This window comes from Hippopotamus amphibius, chromosome 5, assembly GCF_030028045.1.
Source record: "Hippopotamus amphibius kiboko isolate mHipAmp2 chromosome 5, mHipAmp2.hap2, whole genome shotgun sequence".
In the NCBI taxonomy this organism is placed as follows: domain Eukaryota; kingdom Metazoa; phylum Chordata; class Mammalia; order Artiodactyla; family Hippopotamidae; genus Hippopotamus; species Hippopotamus amphibius.
In genome coordinates, this window is record NC_080190.1 from 164,416,315 (window position 1) to 164,438,633 (window position 22,319).

Here is a 22,319-nt window from a genome sequence, read left to right on the forward strand (position 1 = left end):
TGGGGCCCACGGGCTGCTCGATTCCCACAACGTGTGGGCTGTCTGGTCAGAGCTCAGCTTTGAAGTTGTCTTCACTGTCTGTTTTTTCTCTTCACTGTGCAAGTTGGGATGCTGGCTGGTATTGTAGTTCCTGCCCCAGAGTCAGAGACTTCAGCCAGCTGCTAGATGAGGTTCCAGATCTCTTCCCCCTGAACCCAGGAACTGGGCATCAAGGTGGCTCACCTTCCTTGGTCATCCCTCCTGGGAAGGGAACCTGCCCTGGCCAGCTGGGAAAGATGGGGCATGGCAACCCCTTCTGCTGTCCTAGTGCCAAGTGCAGATCCTCAGGTCCACCCCGGGCTCCTCCTCCTGTCCCCCCCCCCAACACCCAGTCAGTCCTGGGACCTGTTGACATTCTGTCCTAATTATCGAGCAAATTCATCCTCTCTGGTTCACTCCACTGCTGCTATCTTGTCTCTATTGTTTCTCGCCTGGAGCTTTGCAATTACCTCCCATATGGTCTTCGCAACTCCAGACCTGCTCCCTTCCTAGCATCCACCAGTGCAACCCTGCTAAACACAATCCAATCACGTCACTTCTTGGATTAAAATGCTTCAACCCGAAGTCTTCTCTGCAGACCAGTCACAATTTCTCCTCAAGGCTTATAAACCCCTCACCTCCAGAATACCCGATTTCTAGCCCTTCCCCTCCCCTCCTTCTCAGTCCTCGCCCGTGGCCGGGAGAATCCTTCAGGAGGTGGCTACGATTGTTACCTCCTCTGGGAAAGCTGTCCTCATCCCTCTGCCTCACCGCACTCCTACACATCCCATCCCACCTCACGCATTCCCCATCATGAGTCATCACACTGTATTAGAGCTGTTCAACTCACTGTCTTTCCCCCAAGTAGACTGTAAGCTGTATGATGCCAGGGACCACATCTCCAGCGTCCAGCACAGACAGGCACGTAGTAAGTGCTCACAGGACGTTTGTTGGCAATGTCAACACCCTGTGCTGCAGGGGTCCAGAGAGAGCACGTGCCAGATAGGACCACATCCACATCTGCACTGGGCGGAGTGAAGAGCGGAGTCCAGGAAGTTTGGGTAAATCTGGCAAGCCCCCGTGAACACTCACAGCTCACCACCCTGAGACCAACTCTATTCTCAGGACTCTAGTCCCCACATGGCTCTTGGGTATCAGGAAACCCATCCTCCTGTGGCATTCCCTGGTGACCTGTCCTGATTTATTCACTGTCATAGCACCTACAAATCTACGTGCATAGTGCATACATATCTACAGGCATACCATAGACATATCTACATATGTATGTACATATATAGCATATAAGCAGCTACATTTCTAGCATATACATCTAGACAGATGCATATATGTTAATTATTTGTCTCCTTCCACTAGATGATAAGGCTCAGAGGGGAAGGGTTTTTTGTTGTGGTTTTTGCTGTTGTTTTGTCTGTTTTTTTTTTTTTTTTTTTTTTGGATTTTGTGTTCAGTGATGCAACCCCAGCATCTAGAACAGCTCTGGCTCACAATAGGCAAAGTTTCCCAGCCCCATCTGGAAGAGGTACATGGGCCTTCCTTCTCTCTCTCATTTAAAACTTTTTAAAACATTGTAAAATGAACCATAAATACAGAAAACCACGTAAATATAGCTTAATTAATTATTTTAAAGTGTCTGCCTTAGTACAGGCCACTCAGTTCTCAAAACAGAGCTTTGCTGGGCATTTTCAAAGTCCATCCACAACTACTGTTCCAGGCATAATCGTCTCTCCCATCCCCTGTTAATCACTTTCCGTTTCTTTATAGTTTTATCATCTATTTTCAGACACTACAGTTTAGTCTTGCCCATTTTTTGCTAAGTTTGATTTGTCTTCTGAGTCTTTACAAAAAATCTACAGGTTCTCTCTTTATATCTCTTTCCTTACAGTTTATTTATTGAGGGGTATGTGACCTTGACCTGTAGTCTTTCCCACTGGCTGGATTTTACTTTTTTTTCCCTTTTAATTTATTTTATTGAAGTATAGTTGATTATAATGCTGTGTTAATTTCTGCTGAATAGCAAAACAACTCAGTTTTATATATTATATACACATATATTATATATATTATATATTATAAGTATGTATATGTATATTCTTTTTCACTTTCTTTTCCGTTATGATTTATCACAGGGTATTGAATATAATTCCCTGTGCTATTTAGTGGTAACTTGCTGTTTATCCTGGATTTTATGTTTGTATACTCATTCAATATCTTCCATCCCCTGTGATTCTTGCAAATAGGGAACTGGGTTCAAAGGCCTGGTCAGACTTAGGTTTGATCCCTTTGATAAGACTATAGACTTGTTGTGTTCTTCCGTCAGGAGATACACTCCTCTTTCCTTTTTGTGTTATTAATTCCTAGATCCATTAATTCATTGAGATTTGGAAAATGGTAATACTTTAATTCTGCAATTTCTTTAAATTGTATTAGCTTGAGTAATTTTATGATGTTTCCACTCACCTGATCTTGCAGTTCATGCAGGAAAGACAGAAAAAAAAATTCTTTCCCTTTTTTCACTAGTTTCCGATATAACAAATCAGTTCTCTATCATCCACCAAAGGTTATCAATCCTTAAAAAGGTCATTATAAACTTATAAAGTTTAAAATATTTGCTGGGTTTTTTGTTTAGGTTTATTTTATTATTTATATATTTTTTATTTTTGGCCGCCTTGGGTCTTCGTTGCTGTGCACGTGCTTTCTCTAGTTGTGGCAAGTGGGGTCTACTCTTAGTTGCGGTGCACGAGTTTCTCATTGCGGTGACTTTTCTTGTTGCAGAGCATGGGCTTTAGGCACGCGGGCTCAGTAGCTGTGGCTCTTGGGCTCTAGAGCGCAGGCTCAGTAGTTGTGGCACATGGGATTACTTTCTCCGTGGCATGTGGGATCTTCCTGAGCCAGGGATCGTATCTGTGTCCCCTGCATTGGCAAGCAGATTCTTAACCACTGTGCAACCAGGGAAGCCCCTTTGCTGGTTTTTGATTGACTGTTTTAACAATGATCCACACTAGGGCTCAAATGATTCCATCTTGGGGAGTGGAAGCTTCTTTAGTTGGTTTCTGAGTCCTTTAAAGGTGACTAACCAGCATGATGGCTTCATTGCTTTCTAGTAGGACAAGAGGTTCCAGGCTTATCTTGCACATTTCCTGTCCCAGCTGCAGAATCACACAAATCTCCAAAATTAAGAAAACAAAAACACCAACTGTGATATGTTACTTCAAGACCACAATCTGAACACTACTTATGTTCATGTCTACTGGGTTGGAAACTTCTTCTAGGACTTCCCACATTTATATTTCCAGTCCAGGATACCATCTTCCTCTTAGTTGTCGTAACTTCTTAGGCTCTTCTTGCTGTGAAAGTTTCTCAGACTTCCTTTGTTTTAAATGACCCTGACTGTTTTGAGGAGTACTGGTCAAGTATTTTGTAGAATGTCCTCTGACTGGAATGTGTCTGATGTTTCCTTGTGATTAGGTCATGGGTTTTTGGAAGGAAGACCACAGAGGTTATGACACTCTCATCACAGCTCACCAACATGACTTATCCCTGTTGAGGTTAACCATTATCAGCTGGCTAAGGTAGTGTTTGCCAGGTTTCTCTATATTTTTCCTCCATCCACACTGTCCTCCTTGGCAGGATGTCACCTTCAGCATAGCCACACTTGAGGGGCGGGGAGTTAAATTCCACCTTACTGCAGACTGAGTATCTACACAAATTATTTGTATTTTTCCCCATGGGGAATTTATCTATTCTTCACCTTTTATTTATTCATTCAACCATTTATTTATATCAGTAAATAAATTTATGGATATTTATTTAATATTTAGGGTTATAATCCAATACTCTTCTATTTATTTTCTTACTCAAGTTGTTCCAGCTCTGGTTCTTGGGAGCTTTTCCTGTGTCCCTTTGAAATATTTCCATCATTGTGTGTGTGTGTGTGTGTGTGTGTGTGTGTATGTGTGTGTTTTGATACTCTCTTCTTTTCTGGCCCTAAATGCTGCTCCAGGCTCATCTTGTATATTTACTACCCCAGACTTAGAATCAGCCAGTTCTCCAAGGAGCCCTGGTTCCTTGTATTGGATGTTGATATTAGAAATCAAGATCACGGTTGTGTCCACTGCTTGATGGGCTATTACGACTGAGGCATCACTGCTCCTGGGTGTTCTCAGCTGACAGAGTAAGGACATACATACGTGTATCCTAATCTGTGTATATAAACACATCTGTGTTTATATAGACATCCTATATCTAACCATATCTATAGTGAGCTAAACAAACTCATACTAATGCTTCCAACTCTGATCCTTTACCATATGGATAATTCTAGCCTTTTCTCCTTGCTTATCTGTAACCTTCTACACCAACAATAAGAAACATGACTCCCACAACCTGTCATCCATTTATTTAATTGTTCAATTACAGTGCACATGCACTGTGGATCAAGCTGTTCACATATACCTCCATGAGAAACACCTTTAACAACCACAGTGCAACTGCACAGTTCTTTTTGCATTTAGTCCTAAAGAGTCCACGCATCTCCAAAGCTACACAGAAAATCACCTTTTCTCCTCACCCCCTTCAGTGAGGTTGTTTCACACTTTTCATACAGTTATGTTCTTTTATCACAGTCTGATTTCATCATGGGGTTCCTTGAACTCCTAAATAATTAAAAAAATTTGTATACATTAAGGTTCATTTTTTGTGCTGTAAAGTTCTCTGGGATCTGACAAATGCGTAACGTCATGTATACACCATTACAGTATCATACTGAATAGTTTCACCACCCTAAAAACATCTCCTGGGCTTCGTCTATGAAATAATACTTTTCCTCCTCACTCCCCACATAATATCCTTCCTCCCTTTGCATCTCTCTGGTTTTAATTGAGTGTTTTATATGATTTCATTTTGTTTCCTTTCTTAGCATATCAATTTCATTCGTTTTAACAATGTTTTAGTGTTTGCGCTAGAGTTTACAATATACTTTTAAAATTAATCTAGGTCTACCTTCAAATTACACTGTAGCGCTTCATGTATAACGCGGGTACCTTAAGATAAAAGCATCCCAATTCCTTCCTCACATGCCTTATGACACTGCTGTCATTCATTGTACTCACCCACATGTATAACTACTAAATACATTGTTAATATTGTTGCTTTAAAGTTATCGTTTCGATCAATTAAGAAAAAGAAAAAACATTTTATTTAACTTCGTTTATTCCTTCTCTGATGCTTTTCCTTTCTCTGTGTAGATCAAGTTTCTGACCTACATCATTTTCCTTTTGTTTGAATAATTTTTTTTTTAAACATTTCCTGCAGGGAAGGGTCATCTGGAAATGCAGTTTTTATTTGTCTGACAAAGTCTTCATTTCTCTTTCACTTTGAAACATATAGAATTCTAGTTGGGTGGCTTTTTCTTTCAACACCTTAAACACTTCACTCTATTCTCTTCTTGCTTCCCGATTTTTGATGAGAAGCACAGTGTAATTCTTCCTGTTCCTCTATAGGTAAATAGTAATGCCCCTCCCCCCACCAATAGACAATCTTCTCTTAAGATTTTCTCTTTGTCTTTGGTTTTCTGCAACTTGAATACGGCATACTTAAGTGTGTTATTTATTTGTTTGGTTATTTATGTATTATTTTATTTTATTTTTTTAAATTTATTTATTTGTTTTATTGGCTGTATTGGTTGCTGCACACGGGCTTTCTCTAGTTGCAGCAGAGTGGGGGCTATTCTTCATTGTGGTGCGGGGGCTCCTCATTGTGGTGCCCTCTCTTGTTGCGGAGCATAGGCTCTAGGTGCATGGGCTTCAGTAGTTGTGGCATGAGGGCTCAATAGTTGTGGCTCACAGGCTCTAGAGTGCAGGCTCAATAGTTGTGGCACACGGGCTTAGTTGCTCCACGGCATGTGGTATCTTCCTGGGGCAGCGATCGAACCCGTGTCCCCTGCATTGGCAGGCGGATTCCCAACCACTGTGCCACCAGGGACGTCCCTTTGGTTATTTATTTATTGTGTTTATCCTGCTTGGTGTTCCCTGAGGTTCTTGGTTATGTGATTTGGTGTTGGTCATTCATTTTACAAAATCTTCAGCCATTATTACTTCAAAGATTTTTTCTGCTCAGCAATCCTTTCATCTCCTTCTGGTATTTGAATTATGTGTAAGTAACACCTTTTGAAATTGTCCCAGAGTTCTTGGATTCTTTGATCTTCATTTTTTTCAATTACATTTTTCTCTTTGTATTTCACTTTGGGAATTTTCTATTGACCTATATTCAAGCTCACCAATTCTTTCCTTGGTCTTGTTGAATCTATTGGTGAGCCCATCAAAGGCATTCATTATTTCTGTTGCAGTGTTTTTGAGTTCTGGCATTTCTTTTTGACTTTTTCTTAGAGTTTCCATCAGTTGGTATGGAATACATTGCCCATCTTTTCTTGCATGGTGTCTACTTTCCCCATTAGAACCCTTGATATAGTAATAACAGTTATTTCAAGTTCCCTTTCTGATAATTTCAACAGCTGTGCCATAACTGAGTCTGGTTCTGATGATTACTTTGTCTCTTCTTTTCTTTTTGCATGCCTTGTAATTTTCTGTTGAGAACTGGTCATATTTTATCAGGTAATAGAAGCTGAGGTGAATAGACCTTCACTGTGAGGATTTATTAATACATTAATCTGGCCAGGGGTTGGGCTATGCTTAGTGTTTGCTGTGCCTGTATCAGTGGCTCCAGATTCCTCTTGCGTCCTTGTCTCCCCTCTTGAACTGAGCTCCCCTAAATACTTATCAGAAAGAGTCTGGGTCTTGCAATTCTTTCAGCCGTAGCCCACGAATAATATGCTAGATTCTTGGTGTGGTGAGAGGTATGGGGGATGGGGTTTTATAAATCCTTTTTTTTTTTTTTTTTTTTAGGTAAGCAAAAGCATTTATTTGGGACTCAAGAATTGCAATTCAGAGTACACAGATTTGGGAACAAAACCAGGGGTTTTTAAAGCCAGAAAAGGGAATGTTTACATACTTGGCTTACGAAGAATTTTGATTGGTATTGGTGGCAGAAAGCTAGTCTTAGCTAAACATGATTGTTAAGGCTATCACTAAGCAAAAATCTGTACCTGGAGCAAGTTGCAGGTATTCTTGTGGAGTTCTTGGAATATTTGGAATATTTGCGGTTTAGCGCAGTTCAAAAGTTCATGTTTCACCCTGTGACGATGTGAAAGGCCCACTTCTAAATGGCCTCCTAGCTCTATTTTAAAACCCCTTGACATAAGTGACTCCATTTTATTTCATCTTTCACGTCTTTAAATCTCCTTTTTGATTTTAAAAATATTCTTCCTGTTCCGCTTTCTATTTCTCTTAAGGCATTATGTGCTGTGTTTATGTGCTTAATGTTCCCTGCTATTGTCTTCATTCCTGAAATGTACCTATCTTTCTTTTATTTTTATTTCCTTTTTGAGCGCTCTTCCCAAATCTCTAAGTTTTTTCTAATTCCGATTTAGGTTGTTATTTGATGTCTTGAATCACTTGAAGGGTTTCAGTTCTTTTTTTTTTTTAAAGATCTATTTTATTATTAATTAATTAATTAATTTTATTTTATTTTTGGCTGCATGGGGTCTTAGCTGCTGTGCGCGTAATTTCTCTAGTTGCAGACAGCTACTCTTCATTGCAGTGCTTGGGTTTCTCACTGAGGTGGCTTCTCTTGTTGAGGAGCACGGGCTCTAGGCACATGGGCTTCAGCAGTTGTGCTACATGGGCTTTGTTGCTCTGCAGCATGTGGGATCATCCTGGACCAGGGCTTGAACCCATGTCCCCTGCATTGGCAAGCGGATTCTTAACCACTGCACCACCAAGGAAGCCCCAGGGTTTCAGTTCTTTTTGCAAAAAAGTAGGTTAAAGTTTTGATATATGTCATAGGCATCTCTTTTTGGAGGGCTTTTATTGCCTAACAGGATATTGATCTACTTTTAATTCTTGTTTTTCTTAGAATAGCTTATTATGGGGTTGCCACCAATACATTTTGTTGCTAATTTTCGTGTAAAATTAACTTGGTTGAACATTTATGAAGAGATGTGGTGTGGGATAGTTTATTTTTTAACTCCACAGAGCTTCCTTTAGTTGTTTTCACATAGCATTCAAAATATGATGGCTAGATTCCCTTTCCACTTTTACTTGGACCCTCCCTTCTTCAACACAGCCCTTATTGTGAGTAATTTTGATCCCGTTCCTACAGTTACTTCCAGGACCCTATCCTGGGAAGGAGAGTTGACTGGTCGGTTTTGGGAGTTCATAGTGTCTGACGGTTCTAGCTCTTTGGACCTTAACTGTAGACTGTGCTCACCTGACTTTAGATTGGGCAAACCTCTCCCATTTTCAATCGCTTTTGCAATTTGGCCCATGGCATTTCCCAGTGAATGCCTGTGGGTGATACTGGGGCTCTTTTATTCCCAAATATGACAGATGCCTACTTGTTTCTTTCCAATTATTCCCACCCAGGTGCTCATATCACACCCAGTCTTGGGACTTTTGGGAGATTGTCACTACCCATTCCCATTTTGAAATTTATGGGGTTGCCACATCACCTATTCAGGGTCTCCTTCCTGCTCCCAGATTTAATTGTAAATTCCTCAACACAGCATGTGGACACTGAACTCCTGTTGGTCAACTTCCTTTTCAGCCATGCCACCTACCACATCCTTGCACAAATGCTTTACACTAGAGTCTTCCATTTACTCACTGTGCTACAAACATGAGGTCGTTCATATCTCTGTGCTTTTGCCTGCACTGTTTTCTAAATTGGGAACACTCTTCCACTCTTTCTCCCTCATCCTACTCAGCTCGACTGTCTCTGTGTTCAAATCCCAGCACAGTCATTATATAGATGGGGATTAGAATGCAGCCTTACTTATTGGTTATTTTTGAGGCTTTATTGAGACAATCTGTGCAAAGGATTTGGCACTTTCCTGGCATATAATAAATGCTTAGTAACTGGAAGCCATTATTAATGTTTCTCTCTCCCACTAACTTATTAGAAGATACAGACTTCCTCTTGCAAAATTATACCATCCTCAGGGGCTAGCAAGTTGCTTTGCCTATATTAGGCATTTAACTAATATTTGTTGATGTTATTTTTAACCACATGAAAGGGGGAAATTCCTGGTTAGTTTAGGGAGAAGGTAATTTAAGAAAAGAGGCAAGGGTTACCTCACAGTGCAGGAGACAGCAAAAAAACATGGCCATTGGACTAATCCAGAACTAAATTCAAATGTTGGCTCTGGCACCTATAACCTGCATGATATAAGTCTATGTCTAATAGAGTGTTAAGCATCCAGATTGTGAAGCTAGTCTTCCTGCATTTGAATCCAGGCTGTAACAGTTTTCAGCTGTGAAATGTTGGGCAACTTATTTCGTTACTCTGAGCCTCAGTTCTCTCCTCTTCAAAGTGGGGATAATAACAGTACCTACCTCATAGGGTTGCCATGACAATTAGATGTGTTGCTGTATGTAAAGCATTTGGATCAGGGACTGGCCACATATATTTGTTTGTAGTAATATTAAAGTGCCAGTTTCGCTGACCCTGGAAGCTATGATGCTGTATCTATGAGCGACAAAGAGATAATTAACAAAGGGACAAGTGAATGGTGATGGAGGGACTTACACTTACTTTCTACATTCATGGGAGCAATGTCAAATAAAAGGGAGGCCTATTTTGATTTTGGTTGCTGTTTTTATTAAGATTGGGAAAAAGCTCTGTCCTTGGCAGAGCAATGAAATTATTATGCAGAGTAAGACAACCAGAACAGGCTCTGATATTGTCAAACATTTTGCTATGAAACCTGCATCCCGTTATTTTAAATTCTGATCCCTTGAAAAGGTCAGTGGCTAGCTCCAGGTGAGGACCCATTAGCTCACAAAGACATTTCATCTCATAACTTAGTCCTTTCATATTTACCTTGAAGAAGGAAGCAAACTTTGTATTGCCGTGATAAATAGAAGAACGATAAACGCACAGACCAAGTTTGATTTGAACACTTCATCCCTCATTTGAGAATACTGTAATTAAGAAAAAAAAAAAGGAGAATGAATTACATTGCAGCAGAGCTGGGCTCTTGGAAGAATTAAGTTTTACTAGTGTTTGGATTTGGGAGGAAACATCAAGAAGAGACAAAGCATTTAAATATCTATATTTTTTAAATTAAGAGGCATCCACAACTTAATAAATCCTTCACAGAGCATAACCTCCATCTCTCCCACCAACCATCCTGTGAGAGCCCAGGGGTGAATACGATTCCCTTCACAGTAAAAAGGAACAGGAGAGGGACTTTGCATGAGCTTCTAAACCAGTTCTCCTCCTCCCTCCGAACTAACAGCGTTTTAACAAAACAGAAGAGCACACATCCCTATATGTAGCAAATCAAATTCACATTGACTTTCTTCATGAGTAAATGTTAAATCATTGCTCTTGGGGACACAAGGAAATTTTTGACCAGGCTTTCTGCTTCCCTTTTCATAAGAACTATTGAAAAATAAGTTCATGGAATCTTAGAAGAGAAAACGGCCAAGGAAATCTCCAGCAAGGGCATCCGTTTCATTTTGCACAAAAGAAACCAAGACGGATCGACCAATATGCTTGATTGCCCTTCTTGTCTGCTTGAGGTGGCCCTGGGGAATGGTGGTAACTTTATTTTGATTATCCAGAGTACTCAGTAATTTCATTGTCCAGCCTTAAAAGCTTCTGGAAAGCCAGCACTGAATGTGTATATACTTGCCTTAGTCCTGCCTGGTTTCAGAAGGAAGAAAGGTTTTTTAAAACTGAAAAAGATCTTAAAATTAGTCTAAACCAAGTCCCTCTTTTTGTCTTAATGCCAGAGAGGTCTAGTAACTCACCACAGGTCACACAGCACACAACAGTTTTGGGGGTGGGAACAGAAAGCTAAGCCTGCCTTTGGAACATCTTTGATCCCCAGTTTGAATCTCACCATTATTTTATAAAGGAAGCCAGTAAATAGAGCTCTCACAGCATCTCAGTGTCTATGTCCCTAATACCAAGGGAAGGCTTTGGTCAGGTCAATGAAATAATAAAATTGGCATGGGAAACACAATCAATGGTTACATGGTTTGTATTCTCTCAAAGAGAATAAAACTTGAGAATCAGATATGGGAAACCTCCTTCTTGGTGTGGTCTGGGTTTCAGACTGAACTCACGCTCTTTGCCATGGCTGTGATTTGGAGAGTGGCAATGACCTGTAGCTGGTGAGCTTCAAGGGGGAAGCACAAATACTGCTCAGAGACTGCCATTCATTGCTGTCATAGGGCAACGCTTTTTCTGCTCCCTGGCGTTGAGGCCGCTGCCTGTTTGCTGACAACCTGCTCCGTATCTAGAGGGGAATATGCCCCTGAGAAATCACTAGAGCCATCCTCACTCCTGATAAAACTACAGAAAATCCATGTAACTGAGAGTTTCCAAGAACACTGCCTAAGGACAGGGCACCATCAGAGAGACCCACACATACCAGCCTGAAGATAAATGAGTTAGCCACAAAGCAGTTAATTCGAAGAAAGGCACATGTCTGAATTCCTTCCAGTAACCAACTGCACGAGATCTAATTATTCTTTGTTGGCTGACTGATTTCAAACCAGCTTGGTTATATAGATCTGATAATGAGATTTTAAAGACAGCACTAATAATCTTTCATGTACCCTATCTCTCTCTTGCTCCTTTTCTTCATTTTCCTTGTTACCATTCTCCTCATGAACTCCTCATCACTACCATCATCGCAGCATCTTGGAGCTGTGATGGACCATTGTCTTCAGGAATCCTTTCCATAACATCCCTTATGTCTACGCGAAGGCCTGCTAGTGACCTTTTCTGCTTTGCGGCAGAAGTGGATTTCTTTTCTCTGAGTTGGGGCTGGGCATCCTAGGGTTTCAAACACCCTCCACTTGAATACTGCTCGTGCTCAAGAGCTCATTCCTTTGCAAAAGAATTCCTTTCCATTTTGGCCTCAAAAGACTTTTCCCTATCAATCCCAAGCCTGAGTCTCTGACTCCTTTCCTGAAAGTTTTAACTGATGACTTAAAAAATGTCACATAACCATCATTCGTTCAGACTAAAGTTGCATCTGGTTTTATGTTAGTCATTTTCTTCAGACAGCAAGCTGGTTGGTGGCACAGTAGGAGGACTCACTTTGCCTCCAGATCTTCCACGTTTTCAGTGTTTCACAGAGAGCAAAGCCAGATCCTTTTAACTTCACTTTTCTTATCTGTCAAATGGGGGAATGAATACAATTCATAGGTTTTGCAATGCTCTTCCCTTTTACTGTATTTTATTATGCTGGAATTTAATAATAAATTCTATTATTTTCACGTGTGGACTCCAGTGCCTAGCACAGTCACAGAAGGGAAGAACCTTATAAGATCTGTGAAGATGACACCAATCAAATATAAACCACTGGGCTTCATAATGGAGTGCGTTGTTCCTGTGGAAATGCAAAGGAGACAGAACGATGGAAAGAACATTCCTAACTGGCTCAGGATGAGAGGGTGCTGAGACGGAATGGTGATTCATTTCACTTCCTCTTGGCTTGCAAAGATCTGAACGCTTTGCTTCACAGCTATATTAAGTTACATGTATTGTCCTTCCTGCCACACTTAGACTCTTTATCTTGTCTCTGTTCTGTCCTCACTTGGCCCCACTCATTCTTTTATATCTTAGTGGTGAGCATGGACTCATCTAGAGCTAGACTACCTGGATGTGCATCCCTGCTCCAACACTTACTAGCTATGTCACCTTGGACAAAGTTACTAAGTTTTCTATGCCATGGTTTCCTCATCCAGAAAAAGGGGTTAATAATAAAAACTATCTTGTATGGGTTGCTGAGAGGATGAAATGAGCTAATAGTGCTTAGAGGAATGTTTATAGCACATGTAGCACGTGTTTAGTATAATCAGTTAATTATACATATTGTATTGTTATGCGTGTTACCTTTTTGAAGCCTGCTTTTCAACCTCAGTATTGCCTTCCAGTCTTCTATTTCTCTGTACAAAATTATACCTTGTACCCAGTAGGGTCCCCTAAAGTGCGGCTGACTGGTCCATCATATTAGAGAGGATTCTTTTAAGGGGAATTACAATCTCACATGTGGTCTTTTGTTTGAGGGAAAGACTTTGCCCGTATTCCTTCCCTTGCTTCCTAAAAGATCCTCCACCAATGGGTGGAATTCCCCTTTCTCCAGGGACAGTTAGGAAAAGTGTCCTTGGAAATGACCACTGGGCTCTTATAATTCACTGAGTCCTGGTCTGCAAGAGGACTTGGCACTTGTAGATGTTATAATTGAGGGACTTGAGAATCAGATATGGGAAAGAGCTTGTCAAGGTCATTAGGTGGTTGGTTCCAAAGTTCAGACAAGAAGCAGCATCTCTTGGCTCTAGTGGAGTGTCTGTTCCACTAGACCGCAGTCTTTGGGCAGGAAATGCCCGAAGACAGTAACTGAGACAACTGTATATGGGATTAATACCAATTAAAAAGGCTGTGCCAGTCAGAACAAATTACAAACGCTTCCTTTGAGAGCTTAGATTAGAAGTTGGATTATAGTCAGTCCTCTGTATCCAGGGGTTCCACATCAGCAGATTCAATCAACCACAAAAATATTCATGAACAAAAAAATCTCAGAAAGTTCCCCAAAGAAAAACTTGAATTTGCTACTCACCTGAAACTATTTTACATAGTATTTACACTGCATTTGAAATGCTATTAACATGGCATTTATATTGTATTAGGTATTATAAGTAGAGATTATTTGAAGTATATGAGAGGATGTGTGTAGATTATGTGCAAATACTATGTCATTGTATATAAGGGATTTGAGTATCTGTGGATTTTGGTATCTACGGGGGAGTCCTGGAGCAATTTTGTGAGTGACAGGTGGAATGTCTCCCTGGTATACTTCTTCCCAAGTAACTTGACCTTCAAGCAAAGGTAGATTTCCTCATCTTTAACAAACTCCCAAGCAATCATGCTAGCATGTATTTAAGATGGACAGCTTCAGAAGAGTGAGGCTGGGAGGATGCCACCCCAGGAATGACAGAATGCTAAGATAGTATCATTAATGTATTTTGATGATAATATGTTATGGTCTTCCTTGATAGGGGGATGGACCGTCATATGAGAATTCCAAGCAGAACTTTACAAAGCTTCCAACCCACCATTCTCCCAGCTCACCCGACCCCAAATCTCCCATCCTTGGGAGGAATGACTCTTCCTTTCTTGATGGGTTGAGTCCCCCAAGCCATGGTGAGGGCATGAAAGTGAGAACTTTTCCTTAATTCCTTGCCTCAAAGCCCCTGGTTACAGATGATGGTGATATCCACACATGAAGGATTACTTTAAGGATTACTTTAAGGACGGAGCTAATGACCTTTAGGTTGAAATCATAATTCTATCATTCTATAATACATTATTGTAGGTGAAACTGGTACTCTGAAAATGCTGGCTTTGTGGTACTGGAGCTAGCTAATTGGCCTGATAAAGAAAAAAGTGGAATTACCATTGATATCATTTGACTACCTAAAGGGTGGAGAAATAGCAGGAATTTTTACAAGATAACATCAAGAATGTAAAGGAGTCTTACTTAGCTACTGTTTGAATAGGAATGGATTTTTGAAATCTGTCTTTCTTAGCTGAAGGAGGTGGCCTAAATATTCTTATTCTTCTTAGCCTTATTGAAGCAGTGAAACTCAAGAGTAACCTGAACCTACAACAGAATAATTCCTTCAAAAAATGTTTTAAAAATAAGATCATGAAAATGATCAGGAAGGGTGTGATTCAGATAAGTGAGAGAGAACACCAGAGACTACTGGGTTCAATGGTCCACGTTCCTCTCTTCTGCATCTAAATAAGAAATGGTGTGTTTCAACAAATTCTGAACATCTCTAAACAAACAAACAAACAGACAAATAAATAAATAAATAAAAGCATTTTTTTCATTACCTAATTCCAGAGTCCAACATCTTAATCCATCAGATTATTTATTCATTTGCCTAGCCTTCTTTGCTTTGCTGAAATTCCTCCTTAATTATTTTAGTTCACCCACGGTAACTCCAATGGGAGTTTATGGGAAGAAGAAACATTTCAAAGCTTGGGATACATTTTTTCCTGAAATCTCTTAAGCTTCCACTTAGCTATGGTTTTCTTTATAAAGGACAGAGAATACTGAATGAAATTCTGAACCGAGATAAGGACGAACTGTACTCAGCCAAAGGATTATCTGAAGGTTTCCTTGTGTGACAAACCCTTGTTTTTATGTGGTTACAGACAGAACAAAAGTAATATTAAATGAATCTTTTGAAAATATTCAGCACAGAACTTGGTTGGTAGCAAGCACTGTCTATGGGCTACAGGTGTGTACTTGTCTAGTACACACCTTTATGTGCTTATATAATCACATACTCACGAAAGTCGTGGTCCTGGTACCCTGGGATACAAGACACATTAAGATTGCTTACACGGCTCCCCCCCCCCCCCATTTTTAATGAAGTGGGTTCTCTAAAGAAGCTCTAGAAGTGTAAGGTTTATTTTAAGTGAGGGTTTAGCCTCACCTAGAATTGGATTGGCAGAGAATTCATCAGAAGGGAAGGAAAAACAATAACTATTGCACTTATTGAAACATCTATTATATGAGTATTATGTCATCTAATTTTCACAACAATCCAGTGAGGGGCAGGTCATATGATCATTGCCATCTAACTGAGATCACACACTTCTTCCTGCATCACCCAGCCAGTATCTAGTGGGGACTGATGTCATGTCTACTCTGTAATCAAGTCTATATTCTTCCCTCTGTCTTTTAGCAACAACCAAACATTGTGAAATAAATGAAGCTTTTGCATGTGTGTGGGGGTGTGCACCTGAGTGATGGAAAGCTACCAACTTGTCAGTATCCAACAATGATCTGTAAATTAATCCATTGCACCCACATCTATTTCTAAAGTGGGATTTGAGCCAAGGTCTGTTTGACCCCCAAGCCTGAGCTCCTGTGAACATTGGGAGACTTATGGGGATATTCCTTCCAGGCCTGTCTGAGGCCATGTTGGCCTTGGGTGTGGACCTGGGATCTTCTGATGTGACCTGATCTCTGAAGGCACAAAGCAAGGGACTCACCCAAGTCCTAAAGTTCAGCCAATGACAGAGAAGCGTGGCTGACAACTCAGGAAGAGGCAGTCCTAGAAAGGTTTTCTCAAAATGCAGGTCCCCCAGCAAAACCACAATCCTGGGGGCAGAGTGATGGGATGGTACTTGCATTCTAAACAAGATCCCCAGGTGATCCTCAGGTTTGAAAACTATTAGCCTAGGACAGAGAGGCTTTTTATTGCTAAATTTGTAACAGTGACAAAAGAGGCCTTGATGTCTCTTAAAGAAAAAACTTTCAGAATTTAACAGAAAGCTATCAGCACTGAAAGAAGGAAGGAAATCTAATCGTCATCGATATGGTTTGATTTTAACTTATTCCACTAGAATACCTACATCAAAGCATAAATTTTCAATCAATTTTGAAGCATATATTAAATATATCTTAATCTTTATCCAAGATGAGGAAGTTGCCTCATTCTGAGGTGGTCACACTGCTTTTGTAACACCAAGCCAAGTGAAGTCACTCCAAACAAGTGTTTCTATGTTATTAAGCTCTTTTAATGCATTAAAGGTTTGGGGTTGGTTTCTCTGGCTTGGAGACATCCATAAGTAATTATAATTAACTGCTTTCTCCATCCTAAGCTTCATTTAGAGCCTTGTCCTAGAAGAGAAAGGGCTAGAGGCTAAGAATTATCACCTTCTTGTAAGTGTTCTGGGGTTAAGTTCTTCACTATATAAAGAACACTCGCAAATCAATAAGACACAGGTGAGCATCACAACAAAAGATGACAGTTAAGGCAAATATTTGTCACACAATTAAGATAAATGGACAGATTGCACAATTAAGACAACTGCACAAATCACAAAAGAAGAAATATAAAGACCAAAATGTAAAAAACATACAGAAAGATATTCAACCTCAATAACATTTTTTTTAAATGACAGGAAAATGCTGCTTGTATCTTACCAAGTTGGCAATATTTAAAAAGCATAGGCACAATTTTTGCAGGTGATTTCAGAATGCACATCAAGTATTTTAAAAAGTGCATTCTCTTATACCCAATTTTATGATTTCATCCGAAGAAAATAATTAAACATTGGTGTATGATTTAACTATGACCATGGCCATTGCAATGCAGTTTATAATTTATAATAGTGAAAAACGGAGGGAAATGAAGCCAAAAGTGGTTAAAACATGCATTGGACTAGTATGCAGTTACAAAAATTATTTTGTAACTAAACATTTAACAATGAGGGGGAAAAGCCCAAGCAAAGAATGTTTAATGCGATGTTACGAGGCCCGATGTACAAAATAGAAAAATTGCACAGGTAAGTATGAAGAGTGACACTCATGAGAGATGCCAAAATGTTAACTAACAATGTTTATCCTCCGTTGTAAGATCACAAGGGATGTTATTTCTTCTTTTTGCTTGGTATAAGCTTTTGCTAGTGAAAATACTTTAATTTTTTTTAGGAAGAAAAAATCATATATAGTAAAAGAAAAAAATCCAATATTATTGACAACATTTGACAAACGTGTCATGTTTCCTACATCTCTTTACCATAGTTCTAATTTTTGTTTTCTCCCTGAAACCTGTAAGATCCCTTAGGAAATTTTAGCTGGAAACTAAAGAAGGGCAGAGGAATCTTCTGTGAAATCTGGGAGGAACTGGAGGGGACCTGTGATGACTAGATTAGGGCCCCTCCCCTCTTATGGGGTCTTCCCAGAGACCTCATGTGGTTGCAAGGAAGGGAAGATGTTGAGAACTGCTAATTCTAACCTGGTCCAGGTCCAAGCCTTAGGTGACATGATTTGTCACCCATGTGATTTTTGAGTGAACGGAGGTGCTATTTATAATCACATTGAGGAAATGGATGTAAGCCAGGGAAACCAGGACATGGGTTCATCACACCCTTAGAGAATTCACAGCCTCATGGCACTGACTGCTGAAAGCTATTGGGAGCTGTCCAACTATATCATTTCACAGATGAGAAAACCCGGGAACAGAGAAGGAAATGTGCTGCTCAAACTTGGATGAGACACACAAGTCATGAGCACACTTTCTTGAAGCTTAATTCCAAAGATTCCTCTGTGTGTGTATGTGTGTGTGTGTGTGTATGTGTGTGTGAACCAACATGAAATGACATGGCAGGGAATGAGCAGAACTTTACAGTTTTCTCTCCTTGTAACTCAACTGCCAAGAGTCAGATCAAAACCAACCCATGTCTTTTGGTTCTTAGAATTCACAAAAAATATCCTGAGACCAGCTGCAGGGGGCAAGGCAATCTCCTCAAAGATTCTCCTTAACCTGACTCTTCACTCATTCAACAAGTATTTATGCAACACCAGGAGGCATACAAAAGTCCCATTTCATATAATGCTTGGTAGATCTGCTAATTTTTATAAGCTAATGTAACTAGGAAGTGTCTGGATGACATTTCGAAAGAATTTTTTTGTGTTCTCCAGTTCACGAATAAAGGTGGAGAGGAGAACAGTTTCCCTTGTTCACATATCTGTATATTGTTCAAACAGAATGAAGCCTTTTCTTTCCTACAGAATTTCCAAGGTAAAATCATTGTTTCCATGTCCATTTTTCCTTTCAGAAAACATAATTTTATGGTCCAAACTTGCTCCCAAGAAACAGGGTAGGGTAGTGGGACGAGAGGAGACTTTGGAGTCACAAATACTGTAACTATTTCAACAAATCTAAGATGCATAATTTTTAACCCACCTTTCAACATCTCTGAAATCAGAAAGTATCTTGAAACCTGAGTACTTCCAGGGAGGTTGGTGATTGCTTCTACTGGCCACCAGGGGGCAATATGAATCCAGAACCACTTTAAATTAAATTCTCTGCCTGACGTTTTTTCCCCCATCACATTTAGAGTGTGAACTCAGGCACCAAAACTATGTGGATTTCATTTTAGAGTTCAACTTCTTGGACAGTCTGTTTTGTTTTGTTTTTCCTCATCTAACCAATACCCAGGTAGAGAGGCATGTGTGTTTCCTCACTGAGTCTGCTGGGTGGGTTTTTTTTTGTTCATTTTTACCTTGAGGGTTGTAAGCACAGCTCATTGGGTGCTTTTTCTTAGTGCTGCATAGATAATCAAGCACCTCACAGTTGATGACATCTTGGAGTCAATGAAATATGGCAGCCAGATTCTGAGATCTATGACCTCTACTTAACCTCTAGGCAGCTCAGTTTTCTCTTTTGGAAGCAAGATAGTGATGTTTCCCTGAGGATGCAGTAGACCAATATCCAGAAACACCAGGCACAGAGTAGATTCACACTGATGCTATTCTCTCTTTCTGGAGTCCTATGGATTTGAAGACTCTGTTATTATTTTGGTAAGGCTTCTAGGACCCTTTCTTACTTGATCTCTCTCCCAAACCCCTGTCCCGTGCCTCCCACCTCATTCAAAGTTCAAAGAGAAGAGGATGAAGCTAGTGCAGGATTGTATTCTTCACACAAGGGCCTGGGAGAACAAGCCCCCAGGGCTCCTGGGAGGGGCAGTGTCGTGTACAGACCAGGGCACTGGCTTTGGGGTCACAGTGGGCTCAGATCACAGCCCCGCAACTGACAGTTCGAGTCTGGGTAAGCTGCCTAATCATTTCTCCATGTCTCTGTTTCATCAAGTATAAAACGAGGCTCATAATAACAACTACTTCATATTGTCATTGTTAGTCAATTTGTGCAAACAGCTTAGAACAGTGCTTGGTGTTTGGTAAATACCCACTGATTATGATTTTTGATACAATCAGTGAGTTACTCTGCTCAGAGTAACACAGCCCCTGGAGAGGGACTCAGAGCAGGAGTCAATGAGGGCTGTCTCTGTGACACGAGGGGAGTGAACATTATCGAGGTGCCCACTTGCCCTCACCCCAAGTGATGCAGAGCACACGCTAGGTGATGCAAAGCTGGACTGTCAGTGGCCAAATTGCCGTGTGCCTGTTCAGGATGCTGCCCTCTGCTCCTCCTAGAAGAGCCTCCCTCCTCACAGAAATCAGCCTCAGATCCACTGTGCCTCCCCCAGGTCCATTCCCCCTCCAATGCCAGGTACCTGCAGATGAGAGCCAGACGCTATTGAATAAAACACCTTAGACATTGTCTCTAGTCTGCAAGGGTCAGGTCATTAGTGAAGCAAGTGCAAAGGGTTTTGTATAGCTCTGGACACAGGTATTTACACAGGCTAATTGAGAAGATTCCTTGCAAGACCACCCGGCTCCTCCTAGCTCCTTCAGTGTTGCAACCAGGAAAGAAAATGTGTTTAATTTGGACCTTAAGCCCTTAATTATATTACTAACAAGAAAAATTCACTTGCTCTTTGAGGGGGGTGCTGTTGAATAGGCAAAATGTTTCTTTTCCTTTTGTTTTGTTAGTACAGAGACACAATACATTTTAAATTGTGAATCACAGGTGAAGATATCAATTTCGGAGTTTACAACATTCAGGTAATTATCAAAGAGACTTACTGGGAATAATGCATGTGCACAGAAGTGTGAATTCTCCAAACCTAGGAAAGTAGAGTCTCCCAGGCAGCTGAGCAAACTCACAAAAAATTGCTCACTGGAGCTTTGCAGAGTATCAAATCAAACTTCTGAACTTTGCTTGCGAATTCCCTGCTGTTCTTGCTGGAGGCTCCTGCAGGCGCCAAGCACCTCCTGTGCTCAGTCAAGGAAGGTCTGTCAGCTTTCATCAGTGCAAATGAGCAGCCCCGTTAAGCAGGGACAGCACCCATCTCCCGATGACACTTTACAGTTTGGAGCTGGGGTAGGAGAAGGGGCATGGAAAATGGTCACCATCAACATGGTCATGGCGGCCACCTTTTGAACAGTTGACCTGATCAAGGCATTGCCTGGAGCCTTTCATCATAACCTAAGAGGGAGGCACGTCCATCATCCTCATTGTACAGAGAGGACCTCGTGCTTAGAGAATCCTTCACTTACTGAAGGTCACATAGCAAGGAAGTGGCAGAGCTGGAATTTGAACCCAACTCTGAATCCACAATCCATCTACCATGCCTACATAAGGGGGTCTGAGCAGTGGACAACTGGGAAAATGGGAGAACAGGTGTCTACAATTTAAAAGAGTGTTTATCATTAATGCCTGCATTAGGTTATAGGGGGCCCTCATATATTATGTTACAAGGGTTGCAGATTCACCTAAAATCAAAGGCAAGTAGGTGCTAACGTCACTTGGGTTAATAATCTCAAAGTGGAAGGAACACTTTCGTTCTTTCCGTCATCTCTTCCTTAAAGAGCAAAGCTAAGGCTCTCCTTAGCTAACCAGGATCTCCTTTCATGGCCTTCAATCTACTCATGATGTTCAAAGAAAAAAAGAAAAGACAGTACCAAACCAAACAAACAGACAACAAACATCCCAGTCAAAACCGCAGCCCCTGGGCTCTCTCTCTAGGCCCACGAACATTTACGACAATTCATTTCAGAAAAAGAGCCACTACGGAGAACCAGCTCTACCTTGTGCTCCAGGCTGGAGTCTTTAAACATCAGTGAGAATGGCTTGATATGCTCTCTTCTCAATTTATCGCCACTCCGCAAGTCGATGGTATGTTCTATTCTCTTGTTAATTTCCTCAGGCCCAGACTGGACATGCAAAGCTTGTGCAAGATGGTTTGGAAGTAGATTTATTGAATTTCTTGTTAGGGCAGCCAGAGTCTAGGGGGAAAGCACATGCAAACACAATAAACCTGCTAGTCCCCTTTGGATTAAAAAGAAATGCAATGTGTTTAGATTAGGTTGCATTGCAAACAGTAATAGCATTCCATGCAGTTGTATTCAGTGAAACCTACAGAAGTTGACAAGTTAGCATTCAGAGAAACACAACCTGGCAAAAACAGCACATCAAGAGGGACATTTCTCTTTCCTCTGTGTAGGTGCACTGAATTCCTTTGGTTTGGGTATTTGGAGAGTTGTTGGCTTGGAAGTGTTAAACAAGAGGCTTTCTCTAACCAGGCACATCCCTGGTATGAGAGAAAGGAAACCAATACAAATAACAGGAAGGAAAACAGACTGTAAAAGTCCACAGAAATGATCCTCTCCAACCAAGCAGATTCCACAGTTTCATGTGGTTTTTCCTTTAACGGTGGTGGAGAGACTTGGGGACCAATGGCTTGCATTTTTTTTTTTTCTATCATTCCTCATGGACAGC

The 22,319-nt window shown here is 40.7% G+C and overlaps 1 protein-coding gene across 1 annotated transcript in view; it reads right to left on the reverse strand.

Moving 5' to 3' along the window:
- The window catches only part of ADCY8 (adenylate cyclase 8), a 216,489-nt gene that overhangs the window by 61,678 nt on the left and 132,492 nt on the right, over positions 1-22,319 (reverse strand). The window contains exons 8-9 of the mRNA XM_057735462.1: positions 21,629-21,826; positions 9,973-10,073 (exon numbers count right to left, since the gene is read on the reverse strand). Coding sequence (XP_057591445.1) covers positions 9,973-10,073; positions 21,629-21,826 — 299 coding nt within the window. The remainder of the gene's footprint in view (positions 1-9,972; positions 10,074-21,628; positions 21,827-22,319) is intronic.